Source organism: Podarcis filfolensis (assembly GCF_964270895.1).
Source record: "Podarcis filfolensis genome assembly, chromosome: 12".
Classification (NCBI taxonomy): domain Eukaryota; kingdom Metazoa; phylum Chordata; class Lepidosauria; order Squamata; family Lacertidae; genus Podarcis; species Podarcis filfolensis.
The window spans coordinates 52343731-52359134 of record NC_139614.1 but is presented as its reverse complement, the minus strand read 5'-3'; the positions used below and the strand labels follow the sequence as shown (position 1 = coordinate 52359134).

At 45.3% G+C, this 15404-nt stretch overlaps 1 protein-coding gene across 50 annotated transcripts in view; it reads left to right on the top strand.

Moving 5' to 3' along the window:
* OBSCN (obscurin, cytoskeletal calmodulin and titin-interacting RhoGEF) overlaps window positions 1–15404 on the top strand; it is a 267376-nt gene that overhangs the window by 149255 nt on the left and 102717 nt on the right. For all 50 annotated transcript variants that reach the window (XM_083578984.1, XM_083579001.1, XM_083578979.1 and 47 more), the window contains 10 exons: window positions 1811–2086; window positions 4480–5823; window positions 7095–7373; window positions 9116–9194; window positions 9981–10105; window positions 10670–10867; window positions 12260–12292; window positions 12455–12553; window positions 13807–14028; window positions 15322–15388. In XM_083578984.1, the coding sequence (XP_083435110.1) occupies window positions 1811–2086; window positions 4480–5823; window positions 7095–7373; window positions 9116–9194; window positions 9981–10105; window positions 10670–10867; window positions 12260–12292; window positions 12455–12553; window positions 13807–14028; window positions 15322–15388 (2722 nt within the window). The remainder of the gene's footprint in view (window positions 1–1810; window positions 2087–4479; window positions 5824–7094; window positions 7374–9115; window positions 9195–9980; window positions 10106–10669; window positions 10868–12259; window positions 12293–12454; window positions 12554–13806; window positions 14029–15321; window positions 15389–15404) is intronic.

Below are 15404 nucleotides of genomic sequence, written 5' to 3'. Positions count from 1 at the left end.
TTGCAGGAGCTTCCTGCACTCAAGCAGAAGCTGCGTCAGATGTTCGGCTTCCAAAAAATGTTCGAAAACCAGAGCATTTACTTCTGGGTTTTCAGCATTCAGGAGCTGAATCATTTGAAAACTGAGCTGTTCGGGAGCCGAGGTTTGACTGTACTCCTGAAAATTCATGGTGGGGGAAAATACACACACACACACACACACACAATGTCTCAGGTTCTAAGTTCATGCCCAATTTGAACTCATTTCTGTAATGTGGCCTCTATTGCTCCCCATGCTTATGACTGTCTCATCTCCACAAAGCCGCATGGGTGTTTTCCCTAACCAAAGCTACATGCAACATCTTGGCAGCAGTGTGCTAAAAGACTAACACACCACTGTGAAGTCAAAGCCTGATCCTTCACAACTTAGTGGGGCTGTGACACTGTCTTCATATAACCAATTTCTGCAACATCTATTTATCTCTCCTAATGAAGACTTCAAAGATATAAAATTGGTGATATGTTTTCATGGCTTTCATGGCTATTTCTTCCTTTTATTGGGTTTTATAAACAAGGATCATAAGGATGATGAATGATACAAATAAATAGACCAAGTCTTCTCATGTCAAGTCAAGGAGATAAGCACGTAACTATACAACCTTTAGAAGACCTCTGAAAGCAGCCCTGTATAGGGAAGTTTTTAATGTTTTATGATGCTTTTATATATGTTGGAGGCTGCTCAGAGGTGGCTGGAGCAACCCAGTCAAACGGGCAGGGTACAAATAATAAAGGGATGCAGGTGGCACTGTGGGTTAAACCACAGAGCCTAGGACTTGCCAATCAGAAGGCCGGCGGTTCGAATCCCCACGATGGGGTGAGCTCCCGTTGCTCAGTCCCAGCTCCTGCCAACCTAGCAGTTCAAAAGCACGTCAAAGTGCAAGTAGATAAATAGGTACCACTCCGGCAGGAAGGTAAACGCCGTTTCCATGCGCTGCTCTGGTTCGCCAGAAGCGGCTTATTCATGCTGGCCACAGGACCCGGAAGCTGTACGCTGGCTCCCTCTGCCAATAAAGTGAGATGAGCACTGCAACCCCAGAGTCGGCCATGACTGGACCTAATGGTCAGGGGTCCCTTTACCTTTACAAATAATAAAAATATTATTATTATTATTATTATTATTATTATTATTATTAGTAGTAGTAGTAGTATATCACAAAAATAGAGCAATAAATTTGCAGTAATATCTGCAACATATGGTTCATTGTTTGTGGTCATTGTACAAGTTCTTGAATTGGTTTAAACAAAAAAAATAACAAAGGGGAATTAGAGTGGAGCAGATTTAACAAATAACATTCAACTTTGCATAGCCAAATCAGAAGCCCTTGTGGTGTGCTCAGATTAAGTATAAGTAATAGTCATTTCCCTCCTTACGTTACCAATGAAGCAATATAAGATGTTGGTATGCTGGTGAATATGGGATGCTGAAGTCCATGGCTGCTTCTAAAACCCTACGGAAGTCTAGATTTCTGTAGGTTCCATATGGCACACTTGTGAAACCGCTGCCATCATCACAGCTACTGCACATTCTTCTGCAAAGCAATGTTTGCATTTTAGTCCCTCTTTGATATAAACTTCTATGGGGTCAGAGATGAAGGGTGCAGACATGAGAGATTATTACAATTGAAACACTCTGTTATATTTCCAGTCCCACACTAAGAAACTGCATTTGTGGTCCATGTAAAACCTAGTTCTTCTTTGTTGCTTTGCTTGTTGAAGAACAAAAGGAGAATTGTATGACGTAAGCCCATTGGTCTTGATGTCTCCCATTCCAGAGCCGGCTACAGTGACTGCAATCACTCGACCTTTGGCCGATAAGTCTGCCGTGGAAGGGGAGAAGACTCGTTTAGAGTGCGAATTGTCCAAAGAAACCAAAGAGGTTGTTTGGCTCAAAGAAGGAAAACCAATCCAACCTGGTGGGAAGTACGAACTCATCTCAGAAGGCAAAAAACAGACCCTCATCATTAATGGCTTTAAAGCTGAAGATCAAGGATCGTATACCTGCATGGCCTCTCCTGACGTCAAAACGTCTGCAAAACTTTCTGTTGAAGGTACATTTGCACCATCATTTTCACTGCTTTAGTAACCACCCCAGGCTAAAAGTGGTCTTGGAATTTATTCTGAAAACCATTTCAGTGTTCAGGTATTTTTTGTTGTTGTTGTTGTTGTTGTTTAGTCCTTTAGTCGTGTCCGACTCTTCGTGACCCCATGGACCAGAGCACGCCAGGCACTCCTGTCTTCCACTGCCTCCTGCAGTTTGGTCAAACTCATACTGGTAGCTTCGAGAACACTGTCCAACCATCTCATCCTCTGTTGTCCCCTTCTCCTTGTGCCCTCCATCTTTCCCAACATCAGGGTCTTTTCCAGGGAGTCTTCTCTTCTCCTGAGGTGGCCAAAGTATTGGAGCCTCAGCTTCAGGATCTGTCCTTCCAGTGAGCACTCAGGGCTGTTTTCCTTCAGAATGGAGAGGTTTGATCTTCTTGCAGCCCATGGGACTCTCAAGAGTCTCCTCCAGCACCATAATTCAAAAGCATCAATTCTTCGGCGATCAGCCTTCTTTATGGTCCAGCTCTCACTTCCATACATCACTACTGGGAAAACCATGTTTGTTTAAGGTAAAGGTAAAGGTACCCCTGCCCGTACGGGCCAGTCGTGTCCGACTCTGGGGTTGTGCGCCCATTTCACTTAAGAGGCCGGGGGCCAGCGCTGTCCGGAGACACTTCCGGGTCACGTGGCCAGCGTGACAAGCTGCATCGGGCGAGCCAGCGCAGCGCACGGAAACGCCGTTTACCTTCCCGCTAATAAGCGGTCCCTATTTATCTACTTGCACCCGGGGGTGCTTTCGAACTGCTAGGTTGGCAAGCGCTGGGACCGAACGACGGGAGCGCACCCCGCCGCGGGGATTTGAACCGCCGACCTGACAATCGGCAGGTCCTAGGCGCTGAGGTTTTACCCACAGCGCCACCCACGTTCCATGCTATTGTTTCTCTACAATAGTTCCATGTTATTGTTTCTCTTTGCTGACTTGGTTTCATCCAGGTGTTACAGACACAGCTTCCTAGTGTGCTGCATGATGTCAGATGTACTCCAAAATATTTGGAGGGCACCAGATTTGCAAAGACTGCTCTATCATAATGCTGCGTTAGCCTCTCGGATGTTACTTTGTGAATACAGTGGTACCTCGGGTTACATACGCTTCAGGTTACAGACTCCGCTAGCGCAGAAATAGTACCTCGGGTTAAGAACTTTGATTCAGGATGAGAACAGAAATTGTGCTCTGGTGGTGCGGCAGCAGCAGGAGGCCCAAGTGTTGCTTCAGGTTAAGAACAGTTTCAGGTTAAGAACAGACCTCCGGAATGAATTAAATACTTAACCCGAGGTACCACTGTATGTCACTGAACACAAGGGAGGGCAATGGAGAGCAAAGGCAGCATAAACTTATTGGGTGAAGATTTTCTCAAAGAGTGCTGAAAAATAACTGTGAAAGGGGGCATGTTTTGACACTATAGAAAATGTTCACAAATACTGAGTAGTTTCAGCTCAGCATAAAACCCCACCCCTTATATAAAGTTGTGTCAATACGTATAGCTGTGGGGGAAGGTGAGGATGCACTTGCCAAAGCAGTTGCCGTGTTCTCTGCAACACCCCAGCGCCAACAATGCTTTTGAAATTTATTTTATATTACTTATTGAAAGTGCTTCTAAACCACACATCATCTAACACCAGAGCAGTTATATCTATGTATAAATATATGGACATAATAAAATGTTCACAAATCATACTAAGGTGTGTGTCTGGCACATAATTGCATTATCCATGCTAGGGATGGAAGGATCTGTCGAAAAAGAAAATTTCTTAATTTCTCATTTTTCAAGTCACAGCTCTCCACATTTTACAGTCATTTGCATTTTTTCCAGGGGGGGGGAATCCTCTTGAAAATTCATCAGCTTTTTAGTGTGAATTTCTTCTAATAAACACATTTTTATATGCAGTTTTGACTAATGTGCACGCCTTTTGTAAGCAATTTCTCCTAATATATGCATTTTGGTAAACATTGTTTGGTTGGCGAACTGCAAATTTCAAAGGATAGCCGTGGCTCAGCCCACATATCATTTCAGAAAGTGTGAATGTGATTCTACTTCAAACGAGGCCTGAATCAAATTTCTGCCCCTATTCATGGTAATTTGATTCTTTGATTTTTTTTATTCATTTGCAGTAAGAGATAGCAATAGAAAGAACAATTGGTTTTGCTGAACTTATGGGCAGCATTGTCTCCCAAAATGTAATTTTTTGGAACTACTCCATCAACCTTCTAAGAGGTTTACATGCTCTATAATATGACATTATATAGCTCTCAAAGACACAGGATTGTATCTTGATGTTAACTGGTCATCCTGCTGCTCCTTGGTGTAACCATGAAACTGTACTATTCTGTTTCTCTTAGTGTCAACTGTGTCCATGTTAAAAGAGGCCACTGAGAAAACCCTCAAGCCTGATGAGCTTGGCGAGACAGCAGATGACCAGATGCAACCCAGTTTACCACCTGAAGCTGCTCAGGAGGGTGACCTCCACCTCCTATGGGAGGCTCTTGCCAAAAAGCGCAGGATGAGTCGGGAGCCAACTCTGGATTCGATCAGCGAATTGCCAGAAGAGGATGACAAACGTCAGAAACAGAGGAAGGAAGAAGCTGAGATCATTCAGTACTACTCGGAGGAATACTCTACTTGTGATGAGTCGGCTAAAGCAGGAGAAGCAGACTTCTCTGTCACCAGTTCAGATGACGAGTCAAGAGCCGGGACTCCTTCCCTTATTAACTACCTCAAAAAGGCGAGCACGACCAGCGTTAGTAGTAAAGTCCAGACTGTCTCTGCAGGGAAAGTCTCTAAACAGTGGGAGAAAGTAGGTCCTGAGCCAGCTGCTCTTGCTAAGCCTGTTGAACCAGAAGCTGTAGAAGGAGATCTGGATGACCCTTCGTTGTCTCATGCAGCTGTGAAGATCCAGGCTGCTTTCAAAGGGTACAAAGTGCGGAAAGAGATCAAGCAGCAAGAATGCCCAGTGTTTGCTGAGACCTTCAAGGACTTCTTTGGAGAACCAGGAAGCACCCTCCACCTTGAGTGTGTGGCTCAAAGCAAAACCGACATGAAGGTCCGCTGGCTGAAAGACGGCGTTGAAGTTTTGGACGGGCGCCATTGCCACATAGACAATTACAGTGACGGGACGTGCTCCTTGATCATCACTGGCCTCGAAATGAATGACGTCGGCAAGTATACCTGCGAGGTATCCAATAAGTTTGGCAAGGCCTCCCACAGCGCCAAGGTGACGGTGGGCGTCGCACCTCAAGCCCCCGTACGGAAACACAAGACTGCCAAAAAGATCCCCGAAAGTGAGGAGAGCTCTTCTGGCAGTGAGTTGGACGATGCCTTTCGTAAAGCGGGGAGGAGGCTTCACAAGCTGTTCAAGTCAAAGATATCCACAGAGATTTCGGACGTGGATGAGGAACTCTTTGTTAGTGCTGATGAGGGAGAGATAGAGGTGGTGGACCACCAGACCTACCGTGAAGATGAGAGGTACATCTACATCAAGTTTGAAGTTATGGCCGAGGCGAAGACGGCTGCTAGCCGGTTTAGAGAAATGTTTGCTGCTATGGGTATTGCTGTTGAGATTGACATCCTAGATCAAGGCTCTAAGAAGATAGAGCTGCGTATTGGGAAAGCCACACCTCCTGTCCCAGGGCAACTGAGAACCCTGGTGAAAAGACCACCGCCTCCTTTGCTTACATCTGACACTGGTAAGTGACGCATGCAGGGCAGGGCAGGTGGGGCCCAATTGACCAGCCTTTTTTTATCCACACCTGAAATCTCAGGGTGGTAGTCAACAAAGTTATACTCCGAGTAGACCCACTGAAATTATGTTAGGTCGATTAATTCCAGTAGACCTACTCTGAGTACTATCTAGTCAAATACCACCCATAGTATCAAAGATCTGTAAATCCTGACATAATCAGGTACCACCTGAAATGGTGGTTTGAAGATTAATGAGATCAGAGTTGTTTAATTCATTTATAGCTTGGTAATATTTGCATTCTGCTTTTCCTCAAAGGAGCTCAGAGCAATGTGCATTAGGTTCTCATTTGATTTCCCAAACTTGCTTAGCTACAGGACTTGGAAATACATAAACCCACGGGCTCTGTTTTGCTTTTATTAAAATTTATAATAATAAATCTCGAACCCAAAGGATACTTCTGAAAATGCACTATATGCTCCACTCCTTGGAGAACCTGAGTGCAGCAGTGGTGTCTCCCCACCTGTGATTCCCATCGTCTGGTATGCAGTGGTATGCTGCCTCCAATAGTTTCTATGGATTCTCCATGATTCCCCCCCCCCCCAATCCTCTTTTACAGCCACCCAAGTTGGTGGCTATCATCATATCACCTTTTTGAAGTAGGTTAGGTTAGACGTTGCCCTTCTTCAACCCCAGAACCTTTCCCAAAAATTAGAAGTCTAGTTACAGCAGAAGTGCTTATCTTGACACACTTGTACCTGGGATTACAAGAAAATTGCAGTTTGAACTTAGCATAGCACCAAAACCAAAAAAGGTACCATGTATAGAGCGAGGCGTGGAGGGAGCTACAGATACTTTAAAGGTAAAGGGACCCCTGACCATTAGGTCCAGTCGTGGCCGACTCTGGGGTTGCGGCGCTCATCTCGCTTTATTGGCCGAGGGAGCCGGCGTACAGCTTCCGGGTCATGTGGCCAGCATGACTAAGCCACTTCTGGCGAACCAGAGCAGTGCACGGAAACGCCGTTTACCTTCCCGCTGGAGCGGTACCTATTTATCTACCGGCACTTTGACGTGCTTTCGAACTGCTAGGTTGGCAGGAGCAGGAACTGAGCAACAGGAGCTCACCCCGTTGCGGGGATTGGAACCACCAACCTTTTGATCAACAAGTCCTAGGCTCTGTGGTTTAACCCACAGCGCCACCCGTGTCCCTACAGATACTTTATTGCCACATAAATATGTACATTTCTGTTTTTGTAATTATCCTCAAAACAATTCCAGCTCCCATCTTCATAACTGAACTTCAAAACCAAGAGGTACAGGATGGATATCCAGTCAGTTTTGACTGTGTTGTTATCGGCAAGCCAACCCCCACCATCCGGTGGTTCAAGGATGGGAGGGTTATTGAAGAGGACGATCACTACATGATCAACGAGGACCAGGAAGGCTGCCACCAGCTGATCATTACTGCTGTGGTCCCTCTTGACATGGGCGTCTACCGCTGTCTGGCTGAAAACAGCATGGGCGTGTCTTCAACTAAAGCCGAGCTGAGAGTGGACTGTGAGTATTACCCAGAGACACAGAAATACTCAAGTTCAATAATTATGACCTGGAATAATAATAATAATAATAATAATAATAATAATAATAATAATTTTAAAAATGATAATTTTATTTGTATCGCGCCTTTCCTGGCCAAAGCTGGGCTCAGAGCGGTTAACATCAAGTAAGAATAGCACAAAGTACATAAAATCACACAGTCAATTAATTAAAATACATTCTAAAATCAATTCAGAATCAAATTAATGGCAACCATTGGGTTAAAGTTCTATGAGGATTACAGAAGGAGAGAAGGGGTCAGACTGTGCCTTGGCCAAAGGTCTTGCAGGCCCTGCGGAAAGATGTCAAGTCCCACAGGGCCCTAGTCTCTTGTGACAGAGCGTTCCACCAGATCGGGGCCACGGCCAAAAAGCCCTGGCTCTGGTCAAGGCCAGCCTAACCTCCCTGTCGCCCGGGATCTCCAAGATGTTTTTATTTGAAGACTGTAAGGTCCTCCGTGGGACATACCAGGAGAGGCGGTCCCGTAGGTACCAGGGTCCTAGGCCATGTAGGGCTTTAAAGGTTAAAACCAGCACCTTGAACCTGATCCTGTACTCCACCGGGAGCCAGTGCAGCTGGTACAGCACCAGGTGAATGTGATCCTGCAGCGAGGACCCCGTAAGGAGTCTCGCCACGGCATTCTGCACCCGCTGGAGTTTCAAGGGCAGCCCCACATAGGAAGTGTGAAATGCGTCACAACCAGTGTGTCCTATCACACATGACTAAGTGAATAGGGGGCTGTCAAATTCAAAGAGGATGGTGAGATCATTGTCAGTTTAGAAATAGGCAAATACTCGTTGTGGGTGAATCCATCCCTAGTTTGCTATGCATTCAGAGCACGCACCACAAAATTCCTGTGTGAGAGGCATGAACAAGCTCCTGGTATGCAGATCATTGTAAACAACAAGTACAGTGGTACCTCGGGTTAAATACTTAATTCATTCCGGAGGTCCGTTCGTAACCTGAAACTGTTCTTAACCTGAAGCACCATTTTAGCTAATGGGGCCTCCTGCTGCTGCCGCACTGCTGCTGCACGATTTCTGTTCTCATCCTGAAGCAAAGTTCTTAACCCGAGGTAATATTTCTGGGTTAATGGAGTCTGTAACCTGAAGTGTATGTAACCTGAAGCGTATGTAACCCGAGGTACTACTGTACTGGGAAGCCGCAGTCAATCACAGTTTTCCAGCTTAAATATAATCAGCAACCCCTCCCCACATAAAATGTTATGATAGAGTCACAAAATCATAGAATTGTAAAGTTGGAAGGGGCAATAGAATCAGAATTGAAGGGACCCCAGTGTTCAGCATATGGCTGCATACAAACACTGATTCCTACATGCAACTGCCTTTCAGTGAAGGATTTTAAAAACTTGTAGACGGCAAACATTTTCTCCCTGTGCTCTTGTGAGCCTCCCTAGAAGATGGATCCTTACCCCTGTCTGCAATGTGTTGGAACAGTCTGAAATGTCTTTTGAACAACACCTTCTGGGGCTCTCAGTAACGCCACTTGCACTTCTTCCGCTTTGCTGCATAAGCAGCAGGGAGTACATTTTGAGAGTAAACCATTGATGCTGCTAGAGGACTGGTCCAAGAACAACCTCCTCTCTGCACAGCTGCCTGGGCTTCCCCTGTGTTGCCTCTGTTTGTCCTCCTGACATGAAGCAACACACAATATTTGGATTTTTTTTCTTTTCCATTTCTTAGTGACCAGTACAGACTATGATACAGCAGCAGATGCAACGGAAACATCATCCTACTACAGCGCCAAAGGGTATCTCTCCAGGTAAGCGCCACCTGCACACTGGAAAACGTTACACTGTCATCACAATGTTGTTGTTATTTAGTCATGTCCGACTCTGCATGACCCCATGGACCAGAGGACGCCAGGCACTCAGGGCTGATTTCCTTCAGAATGGAGAGGTTTGATCTTCTTGCAGTCCATGGGACTCTCAAGAGTCTCCTCCAGCACCATAATTCAAAAGCATCCATTCTTTGGCGATCAGCCTTCTTTATGGTCCAGCTCTCACTTCCATACATCACTACTGGGAAAACCATAGCTTTAACTATATGGACCTTTGTTGGCAAGGTGATGTCTCTGCTTTTTAAGACGCTGTCTAGGTTTGTCATTGCTTTTCTCCCAAGAAGCAGGCATCTTTTAATTTCGTGACTGCTGTCACCATCTGCAGTGATCATGGAGCCCAAGAAAGTAAAATCTCTCACTGCCTCCATTTCTTCCCCTTCTATTTGCCAGGAGGTGGTGGGCCCAGTGGCCAGGATGTCATCACAATATTAGTATATAAAACCAATATTGGTATATAAAAGAGTTGGAAAGGGCCACGAGGGTTATTTAGCCGAACCCACTGCAATGCAGGAATCTTTTGCCTGATGTGGGGCTTGAACCCGCAACCCCAAGATTAAGAATTTAATGCTCTACTTACTGAGCTATCAAGCAGCTCATTGTGGCCACAGGAACCTTCTGTGTTGGCCACAGCTCACGGGAAGCTGTTTTTTCACCAGAGCTTTGGGTTGCATGTCAAACGTTTCATTTATTCCTCCCTATCTGAACCAGCCGTGAACAAGAAGGAGTGGAATCCATGACTGAAGAGGAGCAGCTGCCACAGATTCTAGATGAACTTCACGACATCCATGTAGCTCCAGGAGCAGCTTTGGCCAAATTCCACCTGAAGGTGAAAGGTAACCAAAACTCTCCACCTCTGCTGTGTGTCAACTTTTGGCAGAACCTACTCACTTTTCCATAACACGTATCTACAATTTAGGATTACTGTATTATTATATTTATTACCCACCCTTCACCAGCAGGTTGCAGTACATTTCTTCAGTACATCCATATTCTAAAGATGAATTTCTGACCCAGTGGGTGTCAACAAGCTGAATAGATACTCTAGTGCAAGGATTTCCACTTGCACAACTAAATTTCTCCTTTCCATGCCTCCTGTGTCCTCCCCATGTGGGGGTGGGAGGGGGAAAATACAATTGTTGAAATAATTTGTTATGTGAAAATAACCAATAAAAAACTTTTTTAAAAAGAAGGTGCTTGGGGAGGGGGAGCTATTTTGCTTAACCTTCCGTGAGCAAATCTGTTTAGCTGAATAGTGCCTATTGTTACTACTCTTCCCTTGGAGGGGTGCATGTGTGTTCACAAGAGCTAAGCATGGGGGCTAGGAAATTTAACCAATCTCTTCTCACTTTCCTTTTTGATATGCCTTATCTATTCCTACCTTTCTTTATTCTGCATAGGTTACCCACAGCCTCGCCTCTACTGGTTCAAAGATGGTCAGCCTCTGCATGCATCAGACCGACTCTTGAAGACAGACAAGAGGGAGTTTCACGCCCTTGAAGTCCTCAACGTTACAAAGCAGGACGCTGGTCAATATTCTGTATTTATTAGGAACTCGGCTGGTTCAGCGTATTCAGCGGCCAGGTTGCTTGTCAAAGGTTAGCCGTGTGATGCTGAAATGGTGGCTTATGTTGTGCTCAGAAGTGTGTGAGAGGCCTGCCACTCTCAATAAGAATAACAAAAGCATGGTATATTGCTTCCCCAGTACTAAGTAGCCTGCAAAACAAAATTTAAAATTAAAACAAGGGATAGCTAACCGGCAGAACAATTTCTCTGGCTCCTGGGCACGTTAATAAATGTTAGTAGGAGGTGCACCAAATATCTAGTTTTATTTTTGAGCTAGAAATTAGCAAAATGGTAGAGTAGTAGTTTGTCTCCCACACCCCACTCACATTATTTTTTGCTAATATTCTCCTTCTTAAATGCCATGGTTTCACTTTGTAGCCGCATCTTCTTCCTACATAATTTAGTCAAGGGTGATCCATCTAATCATGGAACAAGTCTCCATGGCCACTGGATTTGGCTGTGTGTTGATGTCACGAAGATGAATGTAGATCCTAGCAGGCAAAGGAAATGAAAATGAATTATGTAGACATTTTCTCACACATTTAAAAAATCAGTGTGAAAAGGAAGTCTTTTTGATATGAAATGGCCACCCTCCCAAAAAATGTGAATAGCTTCAATTCTACTCTAATTTTAATTGTTGTTTGGTAAAAAGTGGATCCACAATTTTCCTACAAGGGGATTCAACCCCCCCCCCCAAGAAGCTAAAATTTCCACATTTTATTGGACTCCCTCTCTATGGGCTTTGTAGGTAACGCAAATCTTTGTGTCCTATTGTTTTGAACCCTTATTGGTAACTTGGACCGTTTAAAGAATCTGACCACCTATGAAGTGCTTTGAATTTGTAGCAAAATGGACTCACAGATCTCTTTATAAAGAAGAGAACAGCTCTACCATCCAAGAATTCAAAAGTTGGCCATGCCTACTTGAGAGCAGATGGACACAACCCATCAAATCGTTGGTGGGTTTGCTGGATATCTAATGTGGTGCCAAAAAAAGAAATGGGGATGTTTGTTAGACACATTGATCACTTCCAGGCTAGGGTTGCCTTATTTCAAAAGGGAGATTAAACAATGTTGGTTATTTAACGAGCATTCGTCCTGATTTGGTTGTGAAGAGGTTAGGTGATGTTGTGCCCAAACAAGTGTTGACCCCACACTTTCAAGTGCATTTTCCTGCCACTCTCCTAATCACAAAAAGGCCAATATTTTGCAGAAGCAGGCTTCTTGCATAGGACCTCTCAGCCAGCTATAATTGTACAGCCTGAATTTGCTGGTATGTGACCGAATCCCACTCAAAATTTGCAACAGTATGAAAGCCCCTTTGGTGGAAATTGAGGCCTGGCACTTGCTATGCCATTTTGGACGGCAGGTGTGGGCTCACGTGATCTGTCACCTGATGGTGCTGCTGTTCTTTCAAATTTGCAGGGCCTGGAGAGGAAGAAGAGAAACCCAGAAGAGGTGAGACAAGAAACAAGAGGAATTGGTGGGAACAAAAGTCTTGGCTGCCCTTGCTCTGAGGCTTTCAAACTCTAGAGCAGCCCCAGCTCTGTAGAGCTTAGTCCTACCTGACTATTGCCACGTCACATTTTTATGTTTTTCTCTGAACAACTTAATTTTCAGATGTTCATGAGCAGCTGGTGCCACCAAGGTTCCTGGAACGATATACGAACAAAAAAGTGAGGGAAGGTGCCAGCATTACTCTTTCAGTGAAAGTTGAAGGTAAATGAACTTAAGAGGCATTCTTGCTACTCCAACAGCCCCCCCATGATTGAATTTGCCTATACAAAGGTTGTAGTGGAGTCAATGCATGCTTTGCTTTCCAGCATACACAAAGAGAGGTCCTTGCCCCAAGGATCTTGCCTCTAAAGTTTGACACTGGGAAGTGGAAGGGAAGGAAAGGGGCAATGTTTTAGCAAGGAATTAATATGAGTAGATTCATTTTAATGAATTAAGACTGTCCAAGAGCTGGACCATAAAGAAGGCTGATCGCCGAAGGATGGATGCTTTTGAATTATGGTGCTGGAGGAGACACTTGAGAGTCCCATGGACTGCAAGAAGATCAAACCTCTCCATTCCTAAGGAAATCAGCCCTGAGTGCTCACTGGAAGGACAGATCCTGAAGCTGAGGCTCCAAGACTTTGGCCGCTTCAGGAGAAGAGAAGACTCCCTGGAAAAGACCCTGATGTTGGGAAAGATGGAGGGCACAAGGAGAAGGGGACGACAGAGGATGAGATGGTTGGACAGTGTTCTCGAAGCTACTGCGGGAGGCAGTGGAAGACAGGAGTGCCTGGCGTGCTCTGGTCCATGGGGTCACAAAGAGTCAGACACGACTAAATGACTAAACAACGACAACAAGACTGTGCAGCTTTTGTTTTGTTTCTCGTGTATTTTTAGGCTGTGAACTACCCTAAGGTCTATGGATGAAGGGTGGTATACAAATTTAATAAATAATAATAATTATTTGTTGAAATATTTATAGACCACACTTCCATAAGAATACAGCACATAAAATTACAATAGGATAAAGAAAGAAAGAAAGAAAAATCAATAACAGCATCAGCCAAAACATGAATAGAAACTGGCTGGTAAGAAGGATTTCCTATTGCAAAGGTTTGTTTGAATAACACCATTTCTAGGATATGTCTAAAAACACAGACTGTATGGGGGTGGCATAGTTCATTAGCATGCCAGAGGCTTGTTCAGTGTCAGAATTAACAAGTCTAATCACTTTACCAACTAAGAACAGCCATGCAACACGACCTACAGGGTTGAGAAAGAACTGTCAATCTCACCATCTTTTCTCTGTTCTGGCCAGGTGAGGTTTCCAGAGTTGTGGATGAAGCTTAGCACCGGCTTAGCACCGGGGTGCTAAGCAAAGACTTTACACAAATGGCGGGACTTGGGAAGGGAGGTTATCTGGGAGATCAGAAGAAATGATACACTAATAGCACCCTCATTTCCCCTCTTTTTAGGATGTCCACCACCCTCAGTGACTTGGCTGAAGGAAGAGTACCATGGAGAAGACATCCTTTGGATCAAGCCGGACACCCCAGGCTATAAACTTGCCAGCTCCAACATGCACCATAGTCTCATCTTGCTGGATGTGAAGAAGGAGTTCAGCGGAAACTACACCTGCATTGCATCCAATCAGGCTGGGCAGTCTATCTGTAGCTCCTCCTTAGAAGTTCTGGATGGTAAGCGCTTCACCAACTTCTCTATTTCCATATTTATATGTGCTGGCTGTTTCATTAAAATTGGCTTCAAGCTAGTCATAATCTCTGGGTTTCTGTGCGGTCACCAGTGGCCATGGAAATACAACTTACATGTACAGAGCCTGTACACTCCCCACCACCCCACAAATAAAAACAATACTGCTTTCCCCAACTTGTGAAAAAGTCACAGGATCTTGGAAGAAGGATAAAATCTGATGCAAATGAGCTTCTACTGAGGTTTCGAGTTCTCCCTTGCCACAAGCTGAACTGCTTTGATATCACAGCAGCCCAGAGTCCAGAGCTCTGTGCTTACTTTATGTGCAAGTTCTAGACATGTTCATGAGAAGGAAAGGTTAAGGAGTCAGGCCTACGCACATCTGGAGTGGAATCCCTAAGACGGTTGGCTGGCGCTTTGTACGCCTCCTTCCAGCAACTTCTGCAGCCAAGCTGGTATCAAATGTATTGCTCTGCTTTCCTTTGGCCCACATCAGCCAGGCTGAGTCTTGTCGTCTGGGCGGCCCAGGACCTCCAGACACAATGGCCAGACTTGAGCACTGGGGAAGTCACTGCAGTGCTGCTAATGGAGTGCATTGACTTCACCCCTGGAGGCTCTCTCCATTGTCTCTTGAGACAGATGCCACCAACAAGAAGTCAGTTCTGGTCCTGCTGGGGACATTGAACACAAAAGGCCTGGAAATAAGGGAGCACTACAGGCCACCCCAATGGGACGTGGGTGGCACTGTGGTCTAAACCATAGAGCCTAGGGCTGGTTGATCAGAAGGTCGGCGATTCGAATCCCTGCAACGGGGTGAGCTCCCGTTGCTCGGTCCCTGCTCCTGCCAACCTAGCAGTTCAGAAGCATGTCAAGTGCAAGTAGATAAATAGGTACTGCTCTGGAGGGAAGGTAAACGGCATTTCCGTGTTCTGCTCTGATTCACCAGAAGCGGCTTAGTCATGCTGGCCACATGACCCGGAAGCTGTCTGGACAAACGCTGGCTCCCTCGGCCTATAGAATGAGATGAGTGCCACAACCCCAGAGTCGTCCGCAACTGGACCTAACAGTCAGGGGTACCTTTACCTTATAGGCCACCCTGTCATTATAAGGCAAAATTGCTTTCAATTCAAATGGTGACATCTAACTTGAGCCAAGGCAGGGTAGTTGAATTCCAACATCTCCCTCACCCATAACCCCAACAAAACTTGGGAAGGATGAGAAATGTTCCCCAGCCTGAGACACGCCTGCTGATAGGTTTGCTGTCCTTCATTCCCTTGCAGTGAAAGAGGCCGAGGTTCTGACCCAGGAGCGTGTGATGGTGACAGAGGCCATCATGACATCACTTGGGTAAGTGGGAGGCTTT